Below are 27,886 nucleotides of genomic sequence, written 5' to 3'. Positions count from 1 at the left end.
TTCATTTTGAAAAGAACCATTTATTTCCACTGTTTTGACAATAGTCTCTGACCACCTAGCTAATCAGTATTCTTGTCATGCCATTCAAAAAAATTCAAGATTGAAGCTAAGTCAATTTTGTATTATTTTCATTTGAAATAACTTTACCAAGAACATTCCTTGTACTTGTCCTCGTAGTTATCAAATATAAAAGTACCTGACATGTCCAAACCTTATTTCATACAACTGCTGACCCAGCATGGCATTTCTCATCATTGCTTTCTGGAACACAGGAAATTTGAAGACTGACTGGCCAAAGTAAATTAGGATGACCCAACCTCTAAAGAAATCTGAGTTATTTAAAGAAGGAAAAACAAAATTATGTCTGAATAGATAATTCGTGATTCAGACAGCCTAGTATTTAATTGGTATTAACTACTCTACTGAAGATCTATTTAATGCACTTAGGCAAGACTTTTTATTTCCATGAAATTGGATCTTTGGTTCAGAATTTAATCTCCTAAGAAGGACTCTGCACTATGTAGGTGACGTAACACTGAGGTAGGCTCTTAATATTTCATTGCCAGGAATATAAAAGAAATTGATCAGATTATTTGCCAAATAACATTGCTTTAGCAAGACAAAGTCATTGCCTAAGTGGGCTGTCAAAGAGAAGCAATATAGCAGACCCTATTACAGCTGTCTTTTCCAGCTTAATCTTCCAGACCTCAAATTCAGCCATGAAAAGATCAGTGCATTAAAAGTTGATTTAATATACAGTTTATTCATTTATAGGACCTTTGTCTGAATGAAGTAATAAGCAAGGCCTCTGATATTTTGGCAAGGCAAAATATGGACCAAAATAAAAGATACAAGATGTATCATTGGAACAACATGAGATTCTTTCAGAATATTCTCACTGTCATTCATGACATTTGTAATTATGGAAAAAAATCCTAATTACAATTTTATAGAACACAAAATTGTCAAGAAACAACCTTCTTTCTTTCTCTTTAATGAAGTTTTCCAAAATTGTTCTGAAGGAAGAATGTACTCTGCCCTATCTGCGGCTATTCACGCAAACTACCTCTGCGTTCCCAGGGCAACCGCAGGGCAGAATTCTCTGTTCAGTTCAGGTTCACAGGGGTCAGTGACCTGTTCAAACAGGTAAACAAATATGAAATGACATGATGACCAATGCTTTCTAAAAATCTTAGCCTAAAAGTGTAAGTCAACAATGAGAGGTGGGTATGTACAAAAATTCCAGCAAGTCCTTCCTGCCAGAGATGAAGGAGATTAATCAAACCATTGAAATGCTAAGGTAGGAGAGCGAGTTTATTCAAAAGTATTTACTGAGCCCTTACTGTGTTCCAGGTACTATTTTAGGTGCTGGGAATACATTCCTGTTACCTTTGTGCTTAGGAAGGATACAAGAAAATAACACAATAAATAAGAAAGTTACACAGTAAGTTAGGTGATGAGTAGTATGAAAAAGAGAGAGAGAGAGACAGCAGTTATGAGAATGAAGACACATCTTAGCTGGAAATTTTCTAAAACCAGAAAAGGAAAAATAAGGTTCTTTCTTGCAAAGTCTCTGTATCTGTAAATGACCAAAGGAAATAGTCCTGGCTCTTTAAAGTTCATGGGATTTTCACACAAGTAATAAGAAATTTTCAAAATAGGAAAATGGAATTGGAAACTAGGAAGAGTAACTTTCACAGAGAAGGCACTGGACACAGAGTTCCTGAGGAACCTGTGTCAGCTGGCCTAGCAGAACCCTCCTCGGTCCTAGCAGACCCCTGCGGTCTGGCCGCACTGCCAACCACAGTGGATCTGCAGACTCAAGTCTGTTGAGACGAGCAACTCGGGACAGAAGATGTGAAGAATTCAAAGTTTTTCAGAATTTTTTGTTTTATTTCCATTTCCACTTTAATAGCACCCTACTTTTTAAATATTTTCTTATTCTATTAAAGAAGGGTGAGCTCCTTAAAAAGAAACACTGAAAAATGAAAATGTCCACATTTCCAACTCCACCTCACTCTCAAATTGTTCAAGATGCACACACATTTGTCGTATATTGGTAGACCCAGGTCTTTCAACACCAGCATCAGAGGTTGCCATCTCTAAACTACCAGGTAAATATTTTTCCATTTGCTTTAAATTCAAATTTCATTTCAACAAAGCAACCAAACAATTAATGTCTAGTTTTTGCCCCTGAAGAGTTAGGCTCTCCAGGTAAAAGTGAGAATAGAAAATAAATGATGTCATTTTTTATCAGAAAGTCACGTGTTCAGTGAAATAGGGCAGAGGCAAGAAGTCCAGGTTGTAGAGTCAGGAATAAGGAGTGTTTACCCAGAGGACACTGATAATGCTTGACTACGACAGCAGCCCTGTCCAGAGGTAATAATGTCATTAGGTTGTGATAATTCTTCAGAAACCCCAACAGCCCTTGGATTAAAAACATCTAGAATTGTTCAGATGACACAAATTCCTGTTTCTTGCTATTAAGGCTTCAGTGATGCCTCTCTGTGCATCTGTCACCATTTTTTTTCTTTGCAAGCCTCCTCCTTTCAAATTGGGAAGTGTACATAAAGTGCAAATCAGATTTACTCCCTCACCCATGTTCCTGGGCTCTCATTTTGATAGATGGTATTCCCAAATCTATCAATTAAACCGCTGGCCACAGAGGTCTTCTGCAGATATTTTCAGAGTTGGATAATGAGTTCATCTGGCAAAGAGAGTGTCCGAAGGTGGATGTAATCTTGGCAAGAAAACACCAAGTACCATTCGCAATATAGGGATGTGAATGATGCAAGCAGTAGGGGGTTTGCTGGTCACCAATTCACTGAAAAAGGCTTCTTTGGGTCTCAACTCTGGAAGAGAATTCAGGAACTATTGTATCAATGAACGAGGCCAGCGGAATTTGGAGCACAGTCAGTCTTCAGTGAGGGCAGATTCTGTTTTTCCCTGGGTTGGGAACAGAAAGGAAAATGAAGAGGGTTAGGAGCCAGATCTGATGAGTTTAATATCATACATGTCATTCAAAAAGCCTCTAGTAAACATTCCCCGACTCACAGAACAGAACTGAGCAGAGTACCTCCTGATCGGGCTTAGCAGAATGGGTTTTCTCAAGTGTTTAATAGGTACATAGTCCAAACGGGTCATGAATTAGATGATGTTACCTATGACTTTACTGCAGGATTTCTTAGATCAATTTTTCTTGGTCAATATGCCAGTGGGCACTGTGACTCTTCAAGACAGGAATACAATACGTAGTATTTCCCATATTTGGGAGGCAAGGAATTCACCTTCTCATAAACCACCTGGGCAAGACTATCAGGACTAGTGTTTCAGTGCAACATACTGTGGGAAATGCTCCTTTACAATACTGGTTGGAGGGGAGAGGAATGTTATTAAGTCATATTCAGTTTATATTATATGAGTCCAGTTTTTATATTAGGAGTCATGGTCCCACACACATATAATGAATTAACCATCCTAGCTGGGTTCCATCATATTTCCTTTGCGATGTGTCAAATCCTGGGCAACATTTAACATTATGCAGGATGGGTGAATATTAATAATAAAAAGTTAACAATTTCCCATCTATTATAAACTGCCATGCAATCAGTGGGCATTCAGAAAGGATATCCTTTACATTTTTCTGATTTTCCCAGCAGAGCTCAGGCTAAGTTTTCAGGATTAAGCCCATCAGGATGTCATTATATATGAAGGTAAGCCACAGCTGAGAATGAACAGAGTAGACTAGAATATACGTTAAAAAAATCTTGAATAGAAGTCAAGGATTGATTTGATCAAAAGTCACAGAAAATTACCAAACACATACTAGTTAAATTCCTGAATTTCCTTTTGGCTTCTGCCCTTTCATCAGCATCAAAGTACCAGACAGTCATAGCGTATCTGTGAAAGATAAGCAGATGTTAGAAAAGGTTTAAAACTACTACCAATTAAAAAAAATGCATCCTACAACCCTCCCCTCAGTGTCATTTGTAAAGCTAACATTTAAAGTTTCCCTATTATTAGAAGTCCATCCCAATTTTAACTTCAAATAAACTTCTTTGGTTTCAATTCTATTTAAATGTAATAAAACATGTAAGGAATTCCAAGTATGCGCCAGACATCAATGGGGGGAATGGGAATTCAAATGACATGCGAATGTATCTGCCTCTTCCTCAGGGAGCTCAGCTTCCAGTTGGGGAGCCAGGCAATTTAACAAAAAAAAAAAATGTAACAGGCTGTGCAATGATCTTCATGGAAAGGACAAAAAGGGAATCATTCTGCTACAGACGGAGAGACCCACTTGGTGGGGAGAACACAGAGAAGAGGAGGTGACATCTGAGTGAAGCTTTAAAGAATAACTTATTTAAATGACAGGACACATAAAACTCTTGGCGTTCTTCCTTCAGTTTTGGACACTGAGCCAAAGGTGCAATGGAATAATAATGCCCTCAAGCTTTCTGCTGTGTTCTCATTAATAAGCTTTATCCTATCTGTGAGCTAGACTGGAATAGGAGTCCTTTTATGCATGAGTTTTCAAAAGTTTCATTTTATAACTATTATTAGCTACTGGAATTTCAATAGCACTTGATTTTTTCAATGGCTTCCCATCAACATTTGCTAATGTTTCCTGTGACTCCAGCCATCCAGGGCCTGTGGAACAAGGAGGGAATTCCAGCACAAATGACAGGGCTTAATTATTGGACCCCATTAAACAAGCTACAGGCAGGCTTTGGTGGTAGAATAGTTAGTTACCTGCTCACCTAGGGCACATTTGACATTTAATATGCAAGCCTGTGTGGGGCTCAGATCTGTGATTTCTGGAGGAGGACACATAAATCTTAAGGACTTTACACATGTGAATGTAATTTAAGAAGGCTTGTTAAGGTTTAGTCAATATCCTTCCACCCATGTGCTCACCCCTTTTCCCCAGCTGCTATTCCCAATGCAAGCTGTACCCCACAGCACTCCAGGTCTGCCTGGTTTACAGCTTTGGCTATAAAACTAAGCAAATGAAAGACAGAATCCAAAATTAAGATTATATCAAGTTCCTAGATTAATACTAAACAACATTAAATGGATTGGATACACTGAAAATCTTCCTATGCATGACCTAAGGACAGAATTATTTTATACCCACTTGTTGGGATATGATCGGTACAGAGAGCCCAAACCAACTTTATGCTAAGGAAAGGGTTAAAAAGAACAGAACTCAAAACAAATTCTTCTTTCTTTTCTCAAAGTTCTATCTCTGCTTTCAACTGGCAACTCATAAATTCATCCAGAGTTGACCAGACAGAATTCCTGGTATGTGGTAGCTAACATTCTCAAGGAGTAGTAGTTCAGTGTTATGTTTTTGAAGGGAGGGATGGGAAAGAAAGGAGAGAAGAGAAAAACATTCTGGGAAATTTGGCATCCAATATGCTCATCTACAAACTGACATTAAGTCTTGTATACTAAAGAATCCAAAGCTTCCACTTTAAGGAAAACTAAAATGTATTCCAAACAGGTTTGCTATCATCAGCTTTGGGGTGTGGATACTCCCTCATATGCATAGGACACGAATTAAGAGAATTCTCTGGGAACTGAGGTTTAGACAAGAAACTTCTCTTGAGGAATCCTGGCCCTGGCCATTACCTGGTTGCATAGGAAGGCTGGACTTCATGAGGGTTCCTGCGGTCTGACCAGAAGAACAAGAGTCTGTCAAAAATGGGCTCCACATCTGCTACAAACGATTTCCCTTCTGGAAATATCCGCAGGATGCCACCGTGTAGCTGAGGGCCACAAAGAAGGAAGATTATTTCCTGGCCTCACATGTAGCTAATTAACAATGACATTTAACACGTCTAAAAACAAAGCCATCTTCCAACCTCCACTCTAAGCATATACTCCCAAATTTTTACTTCAGCCTCATACTCTGTATTAAATTTTATTTCAGACTTGGCTAGAGCTGCTTCCTTATTCACCTCACGCCAAAGAAAGCCTTCCCACCCCACAGTCGTGATGCCCACGGACACAAAATGGATTTCTATTAAGTCAAATCATATAGAATCACCAATATTCAGCAAATTCGACCAACAACCCCCCCCCCTAGCAATTTCACATGGTTCAATCTAATATTAACAGCTTCCTAGGATAATAATTCCACATAACCTCCCCTCCAATTAGGGTTTACAGCTTCCCTCTGAGCTCCACTAGCTCCTATGTGGCCTTGTTAGTTGGAAGAGACATGCTCTTTTTTCCTGAGCTCTCAGACCCCCTTATCTATAACTTTTATTACATGTCTTTCTCTTTTCATTGAATTACTTTTTTCATTTCATGTGTACACCTGACCTGTCCTACCAGAATAACCATAGCAGGGTGGAATTCAGGCCTCACACATCAATGTTCCCCCACAGCACAATGCCTGGCACTAGCCGGCATTCCAATATTGGTTGAATGATTTCATGTTTTGTAATATATTGTCACAAATCTGACAACTTTACTGGCTTGTCTGTAACAACACCTTTCAAGATTTTAAAGGACAACTAAGGGATCGATTCTAGTCATGTTACCAAATAGGGAGAAGAGACAAGCCTTGCCACCGATTCACTGGATTCCCAGGTTTAGTTTTCTGACCCCAGATAAAAGATCCTAGCCCATGACCGCCAGCATCTGCCCTAATAAACAGGAAATGGAGATGCAGAAGGTTCAAAGCCAAACGAGCTTATAGAGTTCTGACTTCTCAGACTCCTAAATCGTCCTTAGTGTTCAGAAAGGACACACATTCCAGATAAATGTTTGTAAGTGTGGAACCAGGCTTCATATCTCTTTCTGTCTATATGTTCAAAAAAATACAAAAATAAACCATAAAGCCTTTGGCATCCACAAACCATAGCAGGCCATGGCAGGCAGCCACCAATGAGATGTATCACCCCAAGAGAGAGGACTGTGTGGGAAACCTCGCCCAGGGATGGCTTTATATCCTACAGTTCTATTTTTGTGGAATTCTCTCAGTGTTGCTGCTGGAAGGGAAAAGTGTATATCTTATTCTGCACTAAGAGTCTTGTCAGCTCTAGATTACACTAAAAGTGTCAATCCCTAAAATAGCAAATTACCTTCTCTTCATCGACCATTCCTTCCATATCCTAATAATGACCCAACGCCCCCATCACATTCACTTCATATTCATTTTTTTCATCTTCTCAACTTTAGTACTAATACCATGGTGGGGGGAATATAAAATAGAAAAGATTCACCAGTGGGAATTATGAACTCCAAACTCTCCTCTAAGTCATCTGAATTCTTTTCCTCTCATTTCTAACCCCATGCTCTCTTCCCATTATTCCAAAGTACCTTGGAATCCCAATTCTTGTTGAGATAGTAGATGCAGGTGATACAGCGGCCGTCACCGTTGGGGTTGTCTACATGTCGAACGTAACCTGTTCCATTTCCTGGGTAGCAAGCCACCATTGCCTATGAAGAAGAGATCCCAAGAAAGATGGTTAACAAAGCTGAGACAATCTTCTCCCGTTGATGAACAGCTGAGTAACATATTCTCCTTGGGTACTATGTGACACATACGGGCACTGCTGGCATCTTAATTGCAAGTACGGTACATAAATTTGGACTCTTTGGCATACAAGATTCAATGGCCAAGTCATACCTATGGCGCAGCCCAATAGAAAGTGGTTTAACAATATTCCCAGAGTTGTAGAACATTTTAGACAGTAACCCATATATATCTCATTAGGACACCCGCCTGCTGTTCTTCAATCCTCCTTTTTGAAATAGCGGGTTCTGGGTTCCTTCTCTAGATCCACAAAATCAGAATCACTAGGCATGGAATTTAGGGATTATGCCCATTTAACAAGTGCCTCTGAGTCACCAAATTACCTCTGTCTTAGATCTAGGCCTCAAGATATTTGCATTTACAAAGAGGTGGAAACCAATCACCAAGGAAGAGAAGGTCAGGCTTGCTCAAATGATTAGGGAAGAAGGAAGAGGGAGCAGTCAAAGGGAAGCCGTGTCCTAACTTGTGAGCAGAGAACCAGTCACGTCTGGTTCATAGAAAAGGCCACAGACACATCTTATGTTTCCCAATGCTTGTCTTCTTCCCACCGATAATTATCAAATCAGATGATAACCTGAAGTTCTCTTCCTTTTCCCAAGCACTGTCTGTATCAGCCACGTGGAGGAATGAAGCAGAAAGCCATACTAAATACTCTACTGACTGTTACTATTAAGTTACTATAAATTCTACTGAGAATTACTATTAAGAGGATAACAAACTCCTAATCCCGGGGTGTCCAACCCATGGCCCACAGGCCACATGACTCCCAGGATGGCTATGAATGCAGCCCAACACAAAAGCATAAATTCACTTAAAATATTACTTAGTTTTACTACTAAGTTTTATACTAAGTTTTATTACTTAGGCATATACATTTTCTATATTAGCGATCAAAACTTCAGACCTGTTCAATGATTTTAAAAGATTATCAAAAGGGCTGCTGCACAATTAGGGTTATTATGTGAGGACTTACACCTCTGCCCTAATCGTTCCACGGAGAAATTATAGCAAGAAACAGGACAGCATAAGCAAAAGCTAGTTCTTTGCATGGACACTGCTATATTTCTAAGATGTTTTTATAGAGAAGAGATAGATGCAGAGAAGATATTGGAACTGGCAACATAAGATGAGGAAAGCGGTGTTTTTCCTGTTTCGGGCACTGATGTATTCTCAGTGCCCAGAATAGCACCTGACACATAGAAGGTGTCTGTTTAAAATGTGATATAAACAAGTGAATGAGTTAGCGAATGACTCTTTCCTCTAAAGAGTACGTGCAGTATGTGTACGTTCTATCTAAATCAATATAGATTTCCATCATTTTAAAAACCTATCTTCCAATATACATGTAGCAATCCAGTTCGTCTTTTCTCCTATAAATGGCAGGATTGTTTTATTGGTAAAGTGATCAGTCAGGTAGAGGCCCAAACTAATGCACTAGAGTAGCTCAATGAATCAGCTTCAGTGCTATGGGTGGCAAGTCACTCCCAGTAGCAACACGAAGACGTGAACGAGGCATATAGCTTTACAGGCTTCACACACACACACTGCATATTGACTTCATAAAAAACCATGTCTCTAAAACAATAATAAGGCTGAATGGTAACTGGGTTTTGTGGTGCTCTTAAAGCTTAAATCGCCATCTCTATCAAACTTTATATTCCTATGCAGCCAGCAATCCCCATACCCTACCTTTGAACATCTAAAATGTCAATGCAGTGTCATCTAGGAGGTACAGTTAGGCTGTTAGTGTGAACATCTTTCAAAAGGTGGAATTTTGAGGCTACTGTAATCAAGATTTAACAAATGATGGTACCACCAAGCAAATAATGGCCCGGGGAAAGGTGATTGGTAGCAGACAGAAATGACGGGCCCAGCTGCAGAAGAAGAGATAAATGAAGTCACCTATAATGAGAAGGGAATTACCTGTCCCTGGAAGCAGCTATTAGGATTATGAGAGCCACCACTGAGCCAATAATGAAAGTCATTTAAGCTACAAATAATTACCATCTCAGGCTCACCCCTCTGTGAATCCCTGAAAAGAAAAAGCACTCCATCGATGCTCCATAAACCTACATTCTTAAACAGCTCAATTCTAAGGAAAAGGTCAGTGGTCAGATACCTGCCACCTAGTTCACTCTGCAACTAATTGTATTTCTTTTCTATAAAGAGGGCTTTGGTTACATGGCCTCTGACAGTCCAGGAAGATCTAAGACTCAATCTAGGCACTACCTCAGGAAAAGCAAGAGGGACAGTTCTCCAGGGCATTATGAATACATACCTGCCTCAGGACTCATCTTAGATTCAAATATTGAAAAAACAGATACAACTCACAAAAGTACATCCTTAATGAATTGCTGTATCTATCAAACACACAGAGAAAGAGCTAGCAAATTCCAGGGGACTTAGCAGGTGGACAGAGCCTCTAACAGTCAGAAAAGTATCTGATTGCTCAAGGAAGAGCAACAGAGAAAATTTCTCTGGCCAGAGTAAATCTTCACCCTTTCTCCTGGTGAGTGAAGCCCCTGCATCAAGTTGAAAACAATGGGAGGAAATCACTGTGGGCCTCAGTGGGCCTGTTCAAACCTCATACATTCCATTTTATCAGTGCTTTCTGGACAACAGCCATAGGAGATGGGTCTCAGCTTGGGCACACTCCTGGCTATTTGCTGGTCTTTGGCACTGTCTAGAACCAGGAAGCTGACGACGCACTCAGGAGCAAGGATCACGTCAATAACAAGTCACTAATTTCTGTGCCAATTTGTGCACGGGACAGGAACAAACCCCGGAAACCGGCGGGGTCAACTGAGTGGCTCTTTAAATCTCATCAAGCCCGGGAAGGGATTTAGAGTGTATAAAGGAGAGTGTTTCAGAACAACAACAACAGCGCCAAAGTACTTTCATTATCATGTGACAAACATGCCACACAATGATTTGGACACAGATCAGGAAGATGTCTCATTTATTACAGACTTCGTATTTGCAAAAACCTCCTGACTGGATTAATATTTGAAATGTCAGTGTGATCTACAGAAGCATATACAAGAGAGTCTTTTAGTTCCATTGCTGGATATGCAGATGAATCCACAAGTCCCCTTATGCATTTACCATTCCTCCCTCTAACCCCAGCATGGAACCGCCCCCCACCACCACCACCCCCATCCTCAGAGGCCTCCCAACAGCTCCATAGCCAAAGGAAAATCAGCTGAGGGATGAACCCCTCCCAGGCTCCCAGGCTGGCTCCAGACCAAAGATAGGTACTCTAGACACAGAGGCAGCCACGTTCAGGCAGGAAATATGTACGTATTCTTTAAAGATGTACACAGATATATAAAGTTTAACAGCCAAATACAAGTAACAAAATATGCTCCCCAAATGCTACAAGTGGAAAAGAAAACAGTTGTTCTATCAGGGTTCTTGGTAAGCTGACTTTATAAAAAACCAGATCTCATCAATCACAAAGGTAAAGTTAAAAATGAAAGTCAAGAATTTCCATACCAATGCCTAAATAGAGTGTTCTTGATGGAAACTAACCACAGCTTGATTGTACAGATGAACCATTTCAAACAACTGGCGTCAGAGACCCCCACTGTCCATTCAGCGATGATGATCGTGTCAGACACACGGCTGCCAGGGGGGTACAACTGCCCCCTCCCAGCCTCCAGTTAGGCGCACCACTTCTCTAATAACAATAAACAATGGATTTTTTGGAGCCAGATTCACTAGTATGACTTGATCTTGAACAAGTTATAATCAAGTGGTATTTTACATAAATTTTAAATCAGCAAATTGAAATATTAATAAAGTCTTACTTTATTTGCAAAATGTGTAATAAATGGGAATCTATTTTTTAAAAATGTGTCAAAAATAGCATTACTTCAAAGCTGACTGGCTGGGTGACCTGTAAACTGGTATTTGGGTCCATGCCAAATGCTAAGACCCATCTAACTGCTATGCAGAAATAGCAGCCAATCTTTGTAAGGATTTGTTTTGTATTATGAATGGTCTTTGTAAAATGCAACCTAAGTCCAAAAAACCTGTACTTAACCTCTTTGCACCTCATTTTTCTCATCCATAAAATGGGTTTAAGAAGACTGAAGGAGATACTCCTTATGCTGCTTAATGTTAGCTATTTTTAAAGTTGATGATATGCTTGTTTCTGTTCCCTTCACTGGGGCTTCAGCATGCCTCCCCTTCAGGGATCTGATTCTACTTAAGTGCTTCATAGCTTCAACTCTTTTTGGCACTTGTGTGTAACAAATAATTGAAACCAATCATGCATACATGTACATGTCAGAACTCTGGAGTGCACGCTATGCTACCTACACCAGGGAATTTACCATCCTTTGCAAGGGGGGCCCAGTATTAGAAAATTCTCCGAGTTTAGGGTAGTAGCAAACAACCAAACTGGATTTGTAGCTAAATGCTTCTGAATATTTTTTATCCTGATTTTTAAATTAGGATCACAAAAAATACATCAGGTTGTATTTTAAGATCGCTGTCTGAATCTCCTAAGAAATCAGCTATCCTGTGTCAACTCCTGAGCTGTAAGTGGGCACCTTTCCCAACTCCCTCCACCAGGTTCAGATGTTTGCTGTCCAAAGGCACAGCCTCGCCCTACAGTGCAAACCATGTTCCACCTGCCTCCTCCATAACTCCCTCTCCTCAAGTCCTTCCCCTGTGTCCACTCTGAGCAAAGCAAAGGAGACCCAGGATCCTTCCCTCCACCCCCCATAAGGCACTAACGACATGGAGAATTAGATGTGGAAGGAGTTGAGAAGAAATACACAAGACTATGCACCTTTTTTAGCTTGGAAAACCAGCCAAGAAACCCATCATAATGGAGAGTGTAATAGCTGAAGTTTTCTGGCCAAAAATGGGACTAATTTATATTCAGGTGACAACAGCCTGGTGACAAACTTGCCAATGTTTCTAGTCAGCTGTGGGTGGAGGTGCTAAAGGCTATACTCGTGGGGTCATTCTTTCTGGGTGGTTTGTGTTCAGCACATACTTTAACACACGCCTTCAGTGTGGACAGTGGGCAGGGCAGCTGCATGGTTGTATACTTTATGTCCTAGATCCATAAAGGCACCAGCTGGGGAAGGGGTCCCATTTGGTAATTCATTGGGGGGGGCAGTGTTAAAACGGAAACAAAGGCACTACATGTGCTAACAGCAGTTCTGAAATAAAAGTTTTCCTATTTTAAAAGAAAACCAAAAATAAAAGTTTTTAAGTATTCAAAATGCTAAGTAGAAACACAGCACAGGAAAGGCTGGAGTGACAGAAAAAAATGGAAGAGGCATGATTATTGCAAGTTTTCTTCTCTAAAAAGACAAACAAAAAAACCTAAAGTTAAATTAAGCCAAAATTTCATTTTCCATTTTTTTCTATTGGGCTGTGACAAGGAGTGGGAGAACTCCAAAAATCCTCTGCAAGGGCAAGGAACTGAAATCCAGAGGCCTTGGAAAGCAAACTGGAATTACTGCTTTAGCCTGTCCTCGTCTCCCTCATTCAGGGGTATGTACTCTTCGAGGACACCTCATGTGACCCACTGGTGTCACTTAAATCCAATTACTATAGTACAATATTCACAAGGCAACTTCACAGTATGGTGACAACTATGCAATGCTTTTTCCAGCAGTTTCAAGGAAACATTCTCAAAGTTCACATTGCTGCCAGGCCCCTCCTTTGTGGGATGTTGAACAAAAAAGTAAGTTCTTGACGTGATGATGGACAACACAGAAGCTTGCAAAGTGCTTTAGAATTTCTATATATTCACTCTAACTTCATCTGGATTGGCATAAAGAAATTAGTTGTAGATAACTCGGGCATGTTGGAGAAAAATAGGGAACTTTGTTGCAAACCATCATTAGTTATCTGGCAACTTGTCTGTCATCTATCTTGTTGGTGAAGAGCCAGCTGAGCTATTTCCTTCCTCCTGGTGCCTCTCATTAAAGACGAAGGCAGCAGCAGGAGGAGGAACTAGGAAGCAGGTTTTTGTTGGCAACAATGTGAGTTGTGTCCAGTCACCGCACTCCCCTCCCCAATGATTCAGTGTCTGACCTGGCAATTTTGGAGATTCAGGACACCAGTCAAATACGTGTCAGGTAAATTCGGCAGGTGCTCGAAAACGCTGTTTTGTTACAACACCAATGAGATGCTGTAGGAACTTAACTCTTGTTTATATTAGATAGCCTATGGTAAAATTGGTTTCATTAGACACAGGTTCATTTGTAAAGTCACAGAACCTACTGACAAGACTGAGGACTTACTGCAATCTTTTCAATGAACCCCAAGTTACTCATCAAAATATTTTTTACAATTTTGTTTCTACACTGAGAACTACTTCTGTCTTCCTCAGTTGTCCTACATACATACTAAAAATTCCTCTCTGAACCTACACCCTCAGAAGCCTGCGTGACACACACAACCTCACTTCCAGTTTGCAACAATAATCATCATCCCTCATAGCTGAATTTTGTTGTAATACAGGAACTTCAGTAATTCTGAAAGTGAAAAGCAAGACGTTACAAGCAACTCTCAGTGGCTCCAGTGAAGTGGGTCTGTGGTCCCTCCTGGTCAGGGAGAGCATCCTGGGCAGGCAGTGACGCATCTCCATTTGAAAACCTGTCCCCAGGTAGACCTTCTCATCGCTGCCCTTGTTTTACTATGAACTCAATCCTAGATTCACAATCATCCAAACTGCCATCAACAATTACCTGGACTCCTAAACCTTCTATTTAGTTCTTCTAGCTCAGTGAAAATAATGCCATGGGAATCCTACATTAAAGAGCTGGGCTCCCACCCCAAGCCCCCAGAAAGTGCACGCGCGCGCGCGCACACACACACACACACACACACACACACACGATTACAGCGGAGTCGAGGGCGATGAAGTCTGACTGTTCTCTATCAAAATTCCATTCCAGAGGACCCTCCACTTTGTGCATGAACTTAAGTGAATCTGAATTGCCCTTCCCCAAGAAGCAACCGAAGCTCTGAGAGGCCAGGAATTTAAGAGACTATTGTCATTCCTCCAGGAATTGTGGTTAATTCCCCCCCTCGGAGGGGATTCAGCCGGAGCCCTGCAATTAAGCACAGTAAACAGGCCAGGGAACATCGACATATCAATACAGGCTGCTTGGGTTTGGGAAGGCAAGTCCTTCCCGCAGCGGCCTGGCTCTGGGCCAGCCGGGTGACGGCTGAGTGACAGGGCTACGTGCGCTGCGTGAGGGTGGCAGCCGGCCCACACCCAGAGCACACAGCCGAGGACGCAGAGGGAACAGGCACGGGAGAGCACCTCCCTCCCCCTGTCACTGCCCCAGTCACCAGAGAAATGTTTTGAATAAGGGCTTCCTTGCAATTATGAAATCAGTACAAGCCAGCCAGGCTCAGGGTTGAGAACAGCAAGAGAGGCATGTAACCACACCCATTCTGACACCTTTTTGCAAATCTAATAGCTGCCATTTCCTGAGGACCCGTGGAGCCAGGTGACACTTCAGGGTGCCGCTTTAACACATATCTCATTTAATCTCCTGGTGGGGGGCGAAGGTGAGCAGCAGTCATCTGCATGAGTGACACTGCCCTCTTTTCCACAGAAGTCATTAACCCTGGAAGTTATAAGGACCTAGAAGTTATCTCACTTCTACACAGAAACAAATTCATGAGTAATTCTTAAGGCTACGTGAGGGTAGGGAGTCGCAATATTTAACTTTGATGTGAGAAGCAGTCTCATTTGAAAAATAAAACTTTACCGGGAGCTCTCTAAAGGTTCCAGGTGTCACAGAAAACAAAGAATGTTTTCAACACTTGGATCATCAGAATACGGTTGTCTTTAAATTCTCATCTGCAATGAATCCCAAAATACTTTAGGGAATCTATGATAACTTAAATACAAATGGTAAGACAAGATTTTATTAATGGGTAATCTACAAAAAATAGTTACTAATCAAAACATGTCCTGAAAAATGCCTGGAAACATTATTTTTAATAGAAACCAGGAAAACACTTTACCTGCAATTCCCAGTGAATTTTAAGAGTATTAACTTGGAACACTGCAACTGTGCTGGAAAAAAATAAAGGTAAAGAACTTGCTGGAAAACCAGATCGTATATTTATATTTGCATTTCAGCACTCGGAAATATACAGTTGCTGAATGACAGAAATGACACACAGCAAACCAGTTAGAACTGAACAAACATTTGTACAGTGCTCCCTACGTGCCTGACCCTGGTCTACATGCCTCACAAATATTACCTCATTCAACAGTCATTAGAACCCCACGAGGCAGGAACCATTACTGCTTGCATCCTACAGATGAGGAAACTGAGGCAGGAGGAGGTTTGGTAACCTGTCTTTGCGAACCCAGTCAGTCTGGCTGTGGAGTGGGAGGTCTTAACAACCAAGTCATGCCCTACCAGGACAGCCTATCAAATGTCTAACATTTGCCAAGTGACCCTATTTTTGAAGGAACTAAGATCTTCAATTCTACTTAAAGCTTTCAACTCCCCCTCACCCTGGCCTACCATCTTTTCCATAACAATAGAAAATCAGAAAATACAAAAAAAATGAAAAATGATTGTGCTTGGAATTGAGTATGTGAACTACAAGCTTGGGGAGGGGGAGGGTTGGTGCATAACAAAAGCAAGGAGCAAAGGAAGTTGACTGAACCCTGTGGCAAAGCACCAGTTGTCTAGTTGTCTTTGCTTCCACTACTCTCACTGCAGGACAAGCTCAATCCCACTGTACACCCTCCTCACTCTCTGCAGGGCCCATATCCACTTCCCATGCAACTGGTCAAAAGTCAGCCCGAGTCCCCCTCCCCATGGGGTTGCTCTGCCCCTGCCAGGTTCTGTGGAAAGCAAGTAGCCAAGGTTTTTGGACTTGTTTCAAAGTTGGAAGACAAATGAGCAATTAAGTAAAAATTTCTAAGGAAATACAGAAGTATATTCCCCTTGAGAAGACAAAGGGTGAGATAAATTTTCCTCACATGGGTGCAAAACTTGTTTAGGAGACATCTTTTTTTTTTAAATATTTTATTTATTTTTTATTTTTAGAGAGGGAAGGTAGGGAGATAGAGAGAGAGAGAGAGAGAGACATCAATGTGCGGTTGCTGGGGGTTATAGCCTGCAACCCAGGAATGTACCCTGGCTGGGAATCGAACCTGGGACACTTTGGTTCCCAGCCCGAGCTCAATCCACTGAGCTATACCAGCCAGGGCGACACCTTAACTCTCTACTACCACATTAATTAGCAGTCACTGAATGCAGTACTTTCTAAAATTATGTTAATTAGAATACAATGGATACAGATCCATGTGGCTCATAGGAGGGTTGAGATCCAGAAGACCTCTTAGACCGGAAGGAAGTAAAAAGCTCTTCCGAGAGAAATGTATAAAGTATTTTGGGGAGCAGTGAAAGGACCAGAAATAAAGGAGCACCTGCCTCTGAGTCTGGGGCGGGGAGCAGGAATGATTAATTTAATTGCCCCCCCCCCCCCGTGTTCCTCCAGGTTAGATACAAGCCCCATTTTACAAACATACAAACTGAGAGGCAGACACAAAAAGTAATTTACGGGACACTATAGACTTAGGCATGGTCTCTCCACCACTAAACACTACTTCTAAAATATCAGGAAATCGTGCTAACTCAGAATAGGGGTTGTTATTTCCGGAGCGACCATGGCTGGAGTCGTCTGCCTTCAACACCAAAATAATGCAACAAGGGGTTCTCAGCTTTCCAGTACAGGCTCAAATCCTAATTGAAAAAGCAAAGCCCTGTGCGGAAGGAGGAAAGGTAGGTAACACATACTTCCCAACCTTTGCCTAGTCATTTGATTCATTTGTCAGCTCCACCCCACCCCACCCCCACACACGTCAGCTTTCTGGGTTCTCCCTCAGGAGGCCCTCCTTCCCAGAGCACCAGAAATCACCGTAGACTTCCGTGTGGTGATCACAGTCAGCACATACTACATGCTCAATGCAGAAAGAATCATCTGCTCACAAGACACTCTAGTTCGTGCTCATCCAAAATCACTACGATTCTTTTCTCATTCTTGCTGGTGCTGGTAGCTTGCGCTCCTGGCGGGGCGGTTAGGTACGTGTGGAGGAGCAATTCGCTGCAGCGATTAGCCAAGGCTTTTCCCTCCGTTCACCACAACAGGAAAGGATCAGTTCCAAATTTCACTCTAATTCTGGTTCTGGAAAATTAACTTTATTGGTACAAAAATAGGGAAAAAAATGTGTATGTGTATACTTAACATGTTAATGCGTGGCGGTTTTTTTCTCAAAAAATCCAAATTGAACTAAAAACGTGCATTTTTCAATTTCAGCAATGAATAAGCTCAGCTTTGATCAAATGTCTGAACTCCGATGTTCTCTGTAATAGAGAAACTGTAGGAAGACACAGCACCATCCCATTTAGCCTCCTATTCATTTTACTCAGTAATTCTCAGACATTGGCATGGGTGAGAATCACCTGGAGGACTTGTGTGTCTCTGTTTTACTGGGTTTGGGGAAAAAAACCCAAGAATTTGTAGAAAGTTTCCAGGTGATGCTGAGAACCATGTGTATTTTGTGGCAAGACCAAGAGTTCCGGGGCAATGCCTTACCCTAGATGAGAAAAGGTAAAGGGGAATTAGTCGGCTGCACTATTAATCTGTGGAACAGAAGGTGGTGGGCAGAGCAGGAAGCAAGAGGCATTCCTGGGGCAGTTTCTGGCACGGGCTTGCAGTGTGGTTCCTAAGGCTGGCGGGAAGCCTTCCAGTTGTGACTCTGTAGCGTGCTGAGGATTACTGTCACGTCAGTGGGCCTCCCCGGGTGTGACTGACTGCTGGTAGTCAGCTCTTGTCCGGAGTCCAAGGAGAGGCACTGAAAGCACCTCTTTGCCCTCTCAGGTGAAAACTTATTCTCACTTTTCATTGAATTCCTTATAATCCTGGAGGCAGATATTTATTATCGTATCCATATTATAAAAGTCAGGCTCAGAGAACTGACTTGCCCAAGTTCACAGTGAGATGACACAAAATGTAAAAACATCCATCCTAGGGTGTAGTGGTTAGGTACTGACTAAATTAAGCTAAAAGATAAAAATAAAAATCAAACCCATTCCTAAAGAAGTGGAAATGGAGGTGCTCAGATGCCACTTTCCAGGGGCTGAGCTAGGACCAGACACCAGGACTCCAGCCTCATGGTCCACAGTCTTCTCTTGCTTCTCTGAGCCAGACCTGGATGAGTGGGCTGCAGGGTCCAGGGGTGCCTTCCCAGGGACAAGCACAGAACTCCAGCACTGAGGAAAAAACCTTACAAAGCCCAAGTCCCTCCTTTAAGATGGTCCCTCATAACATGTTAATGTAATAAAGTATTTAAACACTTTGACATCACATTAGGGACCAGGGTACAAAACCTTTTTTCTGTTTTCTTTTTTGTTTTCTTTTCTCTTCTTTTCTTGTCTTTGACATCCTGACATCCTTTGAAATCAAAGTTCCTTTTGAAGATGAAATTAAGTCAACAAGCACCTATGAATTATCAAGGACTGTTCAAAGCACTAAAAGTATATATTAAGCTTAATAAGCTCTGCCTTAAAGGGACTTTTAAGTAAATGTGGGGTTAGGGTAAGCAGTCAAAGAAATAAATGTATGGGGGCAGCCTGGACTGAGCCACCCGCAGAGCGCTAGGGAGCAGAGGGAGGACTTCAGGAAGAAAGCACTAAGATGGATTTGGAAGAGCGGGAGACAATGGAAAGCTCAGTATGCCTGCAAATCAACCCATAGCATTTCAGGGATTGGGAGAGAAGGAAGGCAGTGAGCAGGAGATTAAGTATAGAAAGGTCAATGGGGTCAGAGGGGGTCAGAGGGGGCCAGATGTGGAGGAACTTAAATGGCGCACCAAGAAGCGCTCAGCATGTACAGTAGACAATGGGGGCAGAGCCCGGTTGGGCCTTTGAAAGCGTGGCAACTGCATGACTGGAGACAGGCTCTGGACCATTTACACTCTGACAAAAGCACATTAAAATGGATTGCAGGGAGAACGAAAACAAAAGGCAGGTGATTTATGGTTAAACCAAGTCTCTTTGAAATACTCTTTCTTCCTCAAGGAATTCTACTATGAAAGCAAAACTAAATTTAGTTAAAAAAAAAGACAAAACTTGAAGTTCCACAGTGAACCTAAAAAACAAAAAAAAAGCCAAAACTTTGACCAATATCAGTGCAAGTTCCTGCCTGAATCTTCAATATTCTGTTTTTAAAAGGTTTTATTTATTTACTCCAATCATTCAAATTAACCTATAAAACCATATGAACAGGAAAAAAAGCCATCAAAAACAAATAAACAAATGAACACACAAACAAAGGACTCACTGTCAATTTTCTGTGGGGTATTGAGATTTCTGAGCAATAGTCCCTCAGGTTTGACTAGATAGATGGTAGAAATGGGAGGGGATTCAGATGGAAGAGCACAGCAGATTGCTGTTCTGTGTCTGCAGAAGACACACATGCTCCAAAGGATGTTCAGACTGTTTAAAACAATATATCTTTACTTCTTCCAAGCAATACTCAAATAGAAGAGTATTATCCTGGAAAAAAGAAAAAGAAAAAAGAGTATTATCCTGAATACTTCAAAGCATCTTCAAGTTCCCCTAGAGAACCAAAAACAGATGTCACTGACACCTGGAATTGAGTTTTTCTTTTGTCTGCTTCCCACTGGCAAATACTCAAGACAACTATCATATTCTTTGTATTTTGAAATTATTCTATATGATAATATAGAATACTTTGGCCTCCTTTTGGAAGGAAAGCAGTATTTCATATGAGGTAGGTGAATTTACTCCAAAAACTGAGAAATGGTGATCATCAAATCTTCTAAATCAAAAATCAGCTTGACTTGGTAAGGAGGCATTGACATGGCACTGAACATTGAGGACACTCAGTGAGTAGGTACAGAATGAATCCAACACAGATCTGAAAGCCTGCATTATACAACTGCAAACCCCTGTGCCTGCCAGGCTGGGGCTGGGTTGGGGCAGGGGTGAAAAATAGAACACTCACTACCAGCTCACCAGAAACAAAAATAGGAACTCATCCACAAATCCCAATATCAAAAGAAGACACAAAATTAAGGTAAGTGCCATACTGGTTTAAGATGGAAATAACTGAAGGAAAAGGGGTATCAATTCATGTATAATGAACCGAGCTAACTAATCTCGCTTGGCAAACAGACACACAGCTCTGAATCTGAGCCAAGTCAACGGCCCCTGGAGATCCGCCAAAGCCGAATTCCTTAGTCTGGCACCATAAAATGATTTGTCTGTTGCATTTACAATTCCAGTGCCTCTAGATTCAGCTACCGGCTGGACACCCCTGGCAGTTGCCCAGCAGAATACATCTGAACTATGGTTACTGTCAGAACATGTGCATCTGACAAAAGCTATGGAAAAAATGACACCCATTTCTTGGAGCAATATTAGTTCACAGCTACAAAGTGCTACTACGAAGGAATTATCAAGCCTGTTGCTATAATAATAATTAACAAAGGATCAATAACCTTCTCCATTGTTTGAATGTGCAAGCTGCTCCTTAGTAGTCAATAGGCAGAGGTGAAAATGTCACTTAATTTACCTGAGGCTGCAAAGGCGAATCAAAAGCAGAGAGGCCTTGCCAAACTAAGCAAATGCAGCCCACAGGTGAGATGTCCTCTGAGTTTTTTAGTGACATGCACACTGCTAGGGTGCTTGGAGAGGCTTCTCAGAGGTGCTCTGCTGACTAGGGGACAAGCCCCACCCCCACCTTTCAGCATCATCAGAGAAGTCTTCCACACATGCCGTGTTTTCAGAAAGGCACTGTGACGTGCAAGGTGGCTTACTATTTATTAAATCTGAAATTTTTGTAGCCAGAGTCAGGAATCGGGAAAGAACTTACCAATTTGCTTTGGGCTGAGTGAGGTCAGAAAAGGAAAAAATTCATGACACCCCCAAGTGGAATGCACAGATAGACTTACATAATTCCATGAAAGGGTGCTTGTCAATTTTAAGTTAGAATTATATTTAAAATTCCCCAATAAAATGCTGATGCAGCTGAATTAACCTACCGACCCTGTCTCCTAGTCTACCTGACTTACGGAGAGACCCTGGCCAGGCTAGCTGCTCTCTATTTAAGCACCTTTGCTTAGGCCCAAGGCTGCCCCAGTCCCGCCCCAAAAACCTGCACAAAACCTCAACTCTCCAAATGTAAAAACTGCTGAATAATTGAGGGATTGGGTAGCTGTGATTCCTGATACCTCTCTAACTTTAAAAACCTGCACCATTAAAATCCTGTATAGTTTGGGTAACTTATTTTGATCACTTAATTTTAAAACAGAGAAATTGGAGAAAGCCCAAAGAAGAGAAAGAAAAATGACTAATCAGTGTAAAGGTAGACTGTTTAACCAGAAAAACAGAAAGTATAAGTTGGTGACAACTATTTCACACCACTCAACTTTCAAATGCTTTAGGTGGTTTTATAATCACTTTTTACTTCCCTTCCCTCAGCCACTTACAAGTCTACCACAGTACAAGACATGTAACAATTTGTCAATGAATAAAATTAAACTGATACCCCCTGACTTCCCACTTCCCTGAAAGCAGATAAAGCCAGTGGCCCAGAAGTGAACAAGAAAAATTATAAAGTACGTACATACATGCACACCACACCTACCTTCCTTGTTCCCATGTGTTATTCAACAAAAAAGACAAAAAAAAAAACACTATGAAAACCGCCCAGTGGAGAAACTTGCTTCACTGCCATTGAGGCTGTATTCTATAAATTATTTCCTTGGATTAATTTCCTTCTTCCAAGAGCCAAGTTATTTTTAAATACAAACCCTTTTATAGGAATCTGTCACATCCTACAGAAAAATGTTCCAGTGTTTCAAATTCTGTGCCTCACCCCCTTAAGTACCTCATTCATGAGTAGATTTTTAAGATTTTAACGGCACCACATACCTTGTCTAATCTTCAAACCGAGTGCTCAAAGAACTGCACTGGTCATGGGTCCTGGCATGGTATTTGGGACCCCTGATGCCACGCATCCCGCTACCACCCAAACCGAGGCTGACGGCTCGCCTGAGCCAAGGCAAGACCATCCCACTTTCTCCCGGGAAGAAAAAGCAGAGTCTAGAATGTTTGTTGGTCAAATATCTGCTGATCTCAAACTGAAGCTGAGGACCTTCTGGTTCACAGTTCATGGCTCCAGTTTTCTCTGTGAACCATGCCTGCATGTCCTGCCCTTGGGTCCTGAGAGAGATCCTGAGCCTCAAAACACATTATCCCAGTTTTGCTTAAAGTAATTTGCAGCCATGAGAAGCTCCACTGAGTAATGGCTATTCCTGATATCACATGAGAAGGGTGGGCCAAAACTGTTATTGCTGAACAGCAAAGGAACAAACCCACCCCTCTGCAACACGTTTTCTTTTATTCAGACTTAACGGCTGTTTCATCACTTCTCTGCATATTTCCAGGGGGAGGACTGAGCCCCCACCACCCCATCATCCAAAACTACTCCAGTCAGGGATCCTAACAACCAACCTTATTAACAAACACTTTCCCTGCCAGTATCAGTGGGAAAACATTAGCACGGCCCTACATTTTCTCCCTCAAATGTACTTCGCTGACCCACTTCAATTTAGGGGTTTTGTCTTCCTTCTTTTCTAGGCTTGAGAATTAATCTGTGTGAACTAGAAGATCCTGCAATTCAAAAGTGTGAGTGAATGTTAAGCCCCACGAGGCAGGGATTAAGCTTGTTCACCGCTGTACCCCCAAGCCCTGCACAGTACCCCACACTGAGTGAGCACTGGCCGAATAAACAAAAGGATGAAAAGTAGGAGCATCATAGGCAAGAACACAGACTCTGGAGTCAGACAGACCTGGACTAGAATCCCACATCTTCCACTTACAGCCTTATAACACTTATAAACACTCAGATCTGCTAAGAATTTTGTATATATTATCTTATTTAATGTTCCCTCCCTGAAAAGCTCTAAGGAATTATCCCTCATTTTACACTTGGTAAAAATTGAGCAACTTTCCTAAGGCTACAAGGTCAGTAACCCCCAGCTTAAATGTATTTCTTTTTTTTAACTGAAGTTATTGGGGTGTCACTGGTTAATCAAATTATATAGGTTTCAGGTGTACAATTCTGTAACCCATCATTTGTATATTGTATTGTGCATTCACCACCCCAAGTCAAGTCTCCTTCCATCACAATTTATTCCCCCTTTACCCTCTTTACCTCCCCGACCCTCCTTCCCCTCTGGTAATCACCCCACTACCACCCCGCTATTGTCTATATCTATGAGTTTTTCCCTAATTTTTATGATACACTGCTTCTTACCACTGATTTTGTGACCTTGGGCAAATGATTTGATCACTCCATTTGCTGAAGATTGTGGTTCTGAAGACTAAGTCAGACAGACAGTGTGTGTAAAGTGCTTATTAGCACAGTGCGAGACAAAGGGCTCATTTAAAGGTAGTTATTATTATTAGTTACTCACTAGCGAGCCTATGGTGAATGTCCTTCAAGCAGGACATTCAGTTCCATAAATTACACGTTCTCTGGAAAGCAGCCATTTTCTAGGCAGTGAAAGCAAAAGGAGCAAATTATAACCAATATTTATTTTGGATATGGTCTAAATTCTCCAAGAGGAAATAACAGACAAATCTTCTGATAGCCTGAGAGCAATGATCATGCTTGAAGTTAGGGGGCACCATATTGCCACATTACATTATGGAAACCACTTTCCCAAAGAATATTGAGCACCCTAAGACTTTTCTCCAACCAAGTAAATAAATTCTGACCAGTAACAATTTTTTTGGCAGTTATTACTGCCAAAATTCTGACCACTAGTAACTTTTTTGGCAGTTATTACTGCCAAAGGGAGGGGGAACCCTTTAATATTTCTTTCCACACTCTTCCACAATTTCAATTTCAATCCCAGTATCTATTCCTACTTTATTGTCAATGCCTTTGCTATTGCTTCATTGAGATAAAGGGCATTATTACATCATTCAATGACCTTTAAAAAATCCAGGAAAAAGGGTATTTAATTAGGATCAATACACTAATAAGCACAACCCCAAGAATTTAAAGTACCTGAAAACTGACTGTTCTAAAATAAATGTATGTATTGGCTAATGTTAAAAATGGGTGATAGGAGCTCCATATGCTAGCCTAAATTATTTTTTTAATTTTCATAATAAAAATTTACAAAGAAATTTTAAAATAAATTCACATGTTCTGCTTTTTAAAAATTAATTTTCCCTGAAAACCCACTTGAAGGACGCAGCAGGAAACCAGGTCTCTGTCACAACTCTGAAGCAGCACAGAGTCAAGTACTCAGCTGAAGGAAGAGAAGTAAATAAGGTTAAATTAAGGTGAAACTAATATAAATCATGTAGGGATGGAATGTGTTTCTGCAATGCTCTACCAATGAACTTCAAACAAGAGACCCAACGCCACAGACTCTACTAAGGAGACTTCTTTACACAGGCAAATCAAACTTTTAAAAATTTTTTACTGTAATAATTGTTTGTTCAAGCCTGGTTTACATTTGGTTCTAATTGGTTGGGAATATCCCAGTCTAGAGGGGGTTTTTCTAAAGGGAAGGAATGAAAAGCTCTATGCCAAGACAACCAAAGGAAAGCTGGGAATCTGGGTGTGGGCAGGCAATTGTGTCTTCAGTGGACAAAGATGGATTTTCTCTTTTTAATTCACATTCATTTTCTGTGAAGTGAAAAGTTATTTCGTTCTACTCAGAAGATAACCCACAATAGAAAATCATGTCTATAGATCTTTTTTCCTTAGTCAGACATACACAGTGCTTTTCATTCCATTTGTGGAGCTAACTTCTGGCTAGTCAAAACCCTGCCACTGTTCTTAAGACAAAGCTAAATAAAAATACTTAACATTCAAATATATTAGTGACCCCTTTCTACCAATTACTTCTGACTCCCTCAGAGCCAATTCTGTTCCTAGAATGCTGTGGAAGGGGTAGGAGACAAGGGGGAGTTTCCTAATACCTAAGTTTACAGGAAAGTTTTAAAAACTGGTAAGAAGTCATCTGCTCTTTCAATTTGAAGCTACAAGCTCCTCTGCAATACTGAGGCCAGCTATTCCCCTCTCCTCCCCCACCCCGCCCCAGCCGGGCAAGGTGCAAAAATAAGGCTAATCAAGACAAACAGCTTTCTAAACCACCACGCAAATGATACAAGGAAGAAAACTAGCATCAATCTTCTACTGATTCCAGCTCATTCTAAATTTTCCCCAAATCAAAGTGGAAGTTCGAAAGCAGCATTTTCTTTTAAGATTGACTTTTTGTGTTTGATTATTAACAACGTTGTCTGATGTTCTATTCATGTTCTCCTACGTGAAAGGTATACAGTAATCTGTCTCTCCTCTACTCCACTCGCCCACTCCAAACCCTTCATTTCTACACATTTCCGGTCTTCACCACTTGCCCTATATTGAGTGTCCCTCTCAGCTTATGGGACCAATAAGACAACAAAGGTGTGTTATCACAGGATCAATCTTAAATTGAGAAATACAACCTATATGGTTAAAGAATGGTACATAGGTGAATGTTCACCTTCCTTCTCATGCTAGCATGTTTTGCCTTGCTGTGTTAAATAAACTAAAAGTTTTCTACAGTTTGGAGTGCCCCTTGACCAGCCCACAATAAAAAAAAAAAAAAGCAAATCACTCTCAGAACTGCCACAGGAAAACTGGCTGGCTTATCATTTGTAGAAAAGACTGAGTTGCTGCACTATCCCAAATAAGGTACATGGTTACTACACATTCCCATACTTCTGCCAATCTACCTGTAAATATTTCCAAGATAAATTTCCACCCAGGAAGTCACTTCTGGCTGTGAAGAAAAACATGATTTCTTTCCAGAGGTACTTGACTATCCTCTCCCAATCACATAACTGGTGGTTTTGAGTAGATTTCCCCATCAGCTGATAGTTAGGAAAGAGAAGGTGGTGGTGTGGGCTCATCACCAGGAGAGAAAGTTCAAAAGCAAGTAGATGATCTAAGTGTCCTGGATGTAACAAGCCAAGGGCAGCGCTCAGAAGTGAAGAGGAACTTTACTCTTTCATGGGGCAAACTCTTCCCCTACCTGCCAAACTCCACCAACTGAATGCCACACTGCAAAGTCACAACTGTTTCCAGAATTTTTTAAGAGTGTGTTCACAGGAATCATTCGAAATCAATGCAGGGCAATATTAGGTGACTTTAAAGTAGACATTTAAGGTCATGAGTTTACGTGTATCTAGAATCACACACAATGTTTCTAACAACCCGTCCCTCATTTGAACCTTTTGAGAACCTCCATGTCTTAAAATCTGACCAAAAAGTCAGTTTGTCCAGCTTATACCAACCACTAGAGCCATTATTTCAAAGTTATCAGAAGGTCATTAAAAGTATAAACCTAAGTTCCTTCAATGGATTTTTCCCCGGACGGGGTGGGGAGACCAGACTGACTTTTTCCTTCTTGGTGAAAAACTAAAGTTCTCTTGTAGCCCTGCGAAGGCGACAGACAACGGACTCTGCATGTCTCTGGTCCCTGCGGGCTGCAGCAGCGGTGGGGCGCCCGTGCGCGTCCTACCTTGGACCTCTCCTTGACGTAGTATTTGCCCAGCCGGCTCCCGCAGTACAGGACCAGCCTGTCGATGAGGGACAAGAGAAAGCTGATGGCCTCACAGCCCTCCTCGTTGCCCCCCGATCCACGTGATCTGGTCTCCCCGCAGGTGCCGCTTGGAGACTCCCGCGCGCGGCCCGGCCAACTGGCCGTCCCGCAGGACTCCGTTGCTGTGCAGCTGCTTGACACGCTCCAGGACGCAGTCGCCCACTACCTCGCCCAGGAAGTTGTCCAGGTAACAGAAGCCGACCTCGTGCAGACAGGGCACGATGTACTCCAGGGCGATTTTCTCCAGATCCAGCCTCATGATGTGTCCCAGGGGCATCTCGCCCTCAGAGTCGAGCTCAGGGACCCCCAGCGTGTACCAAGAGTGAGCGACCTAGGAGCGCGCGTAGCTGAGACACGGCTGGTGTGGCCCGGAGTTCAGCTGCCTGCAGCTGACTGGGTCCCGGAGCCAGCCAGCGGAGCGCCAGGGAGAAGGGAAACTTGCTCGAAACTCTGGGAAACGGGGATCCAGTTCAGAGACCAGCGAGACTTGTGGGGAGCTCCACGACCGAGGACCAGACTGACTCAGTGAGAAGTGAGAGGGCCCCTTTTGGAGACGCACAGCAACCAATGGTGCGGAGGCGGCCCCAGGCAGGGAAAGGCTGAGGTCCAGCCCCGCAGCCGGCCCACTT

General features: G+C 41.8%; 1 protein-coding gene across 1 annotated transcript; it reads right to left on the bottom strand.

Annotated features, from left to right (window-relative positions):
• EGLN3 (egl-9 family hypoxia inducible factor 3) lies at positions 1-27,846 on the bottom strand. Its single transcript, XM_036029428.1, is given in 6 exon segments — positions 1-2,946; positions 3,827-3,900; positions 5,635-5,771; positions 7,333-7,452; positions 27,177-27,290; positions 27,292-27,846. Coding segments are annotated over 6 exon segments (714 nt in total). The 5' UTR covers positions 27,535-27,846; the 3' UTR covers positions 1-2,920.
• Positions 27,847-27,886: the final 40 nt, after the last annotated feature.

This window comes from Phyllostomus discolor, chromosome 1 (assembly GCF_004126475.2).
Source record: "Phyllostomus discolor isolate MPI-MPIP mPhyDis1 chromosome 1, mPhyDis1.pri.v3, whole genome shotgun sequence".
Lineage (NCBI taxonomy): Eukaryota > Metazoa > Chordata > Mammalia > Chiroptera > Phyllostomidae > Phyllostomus > Phyllostomus discolor.
Note: the sequence above shows the minus strand (reverse complement) of the source record. Positions and strands in the feature narration are given on the sequence as shown.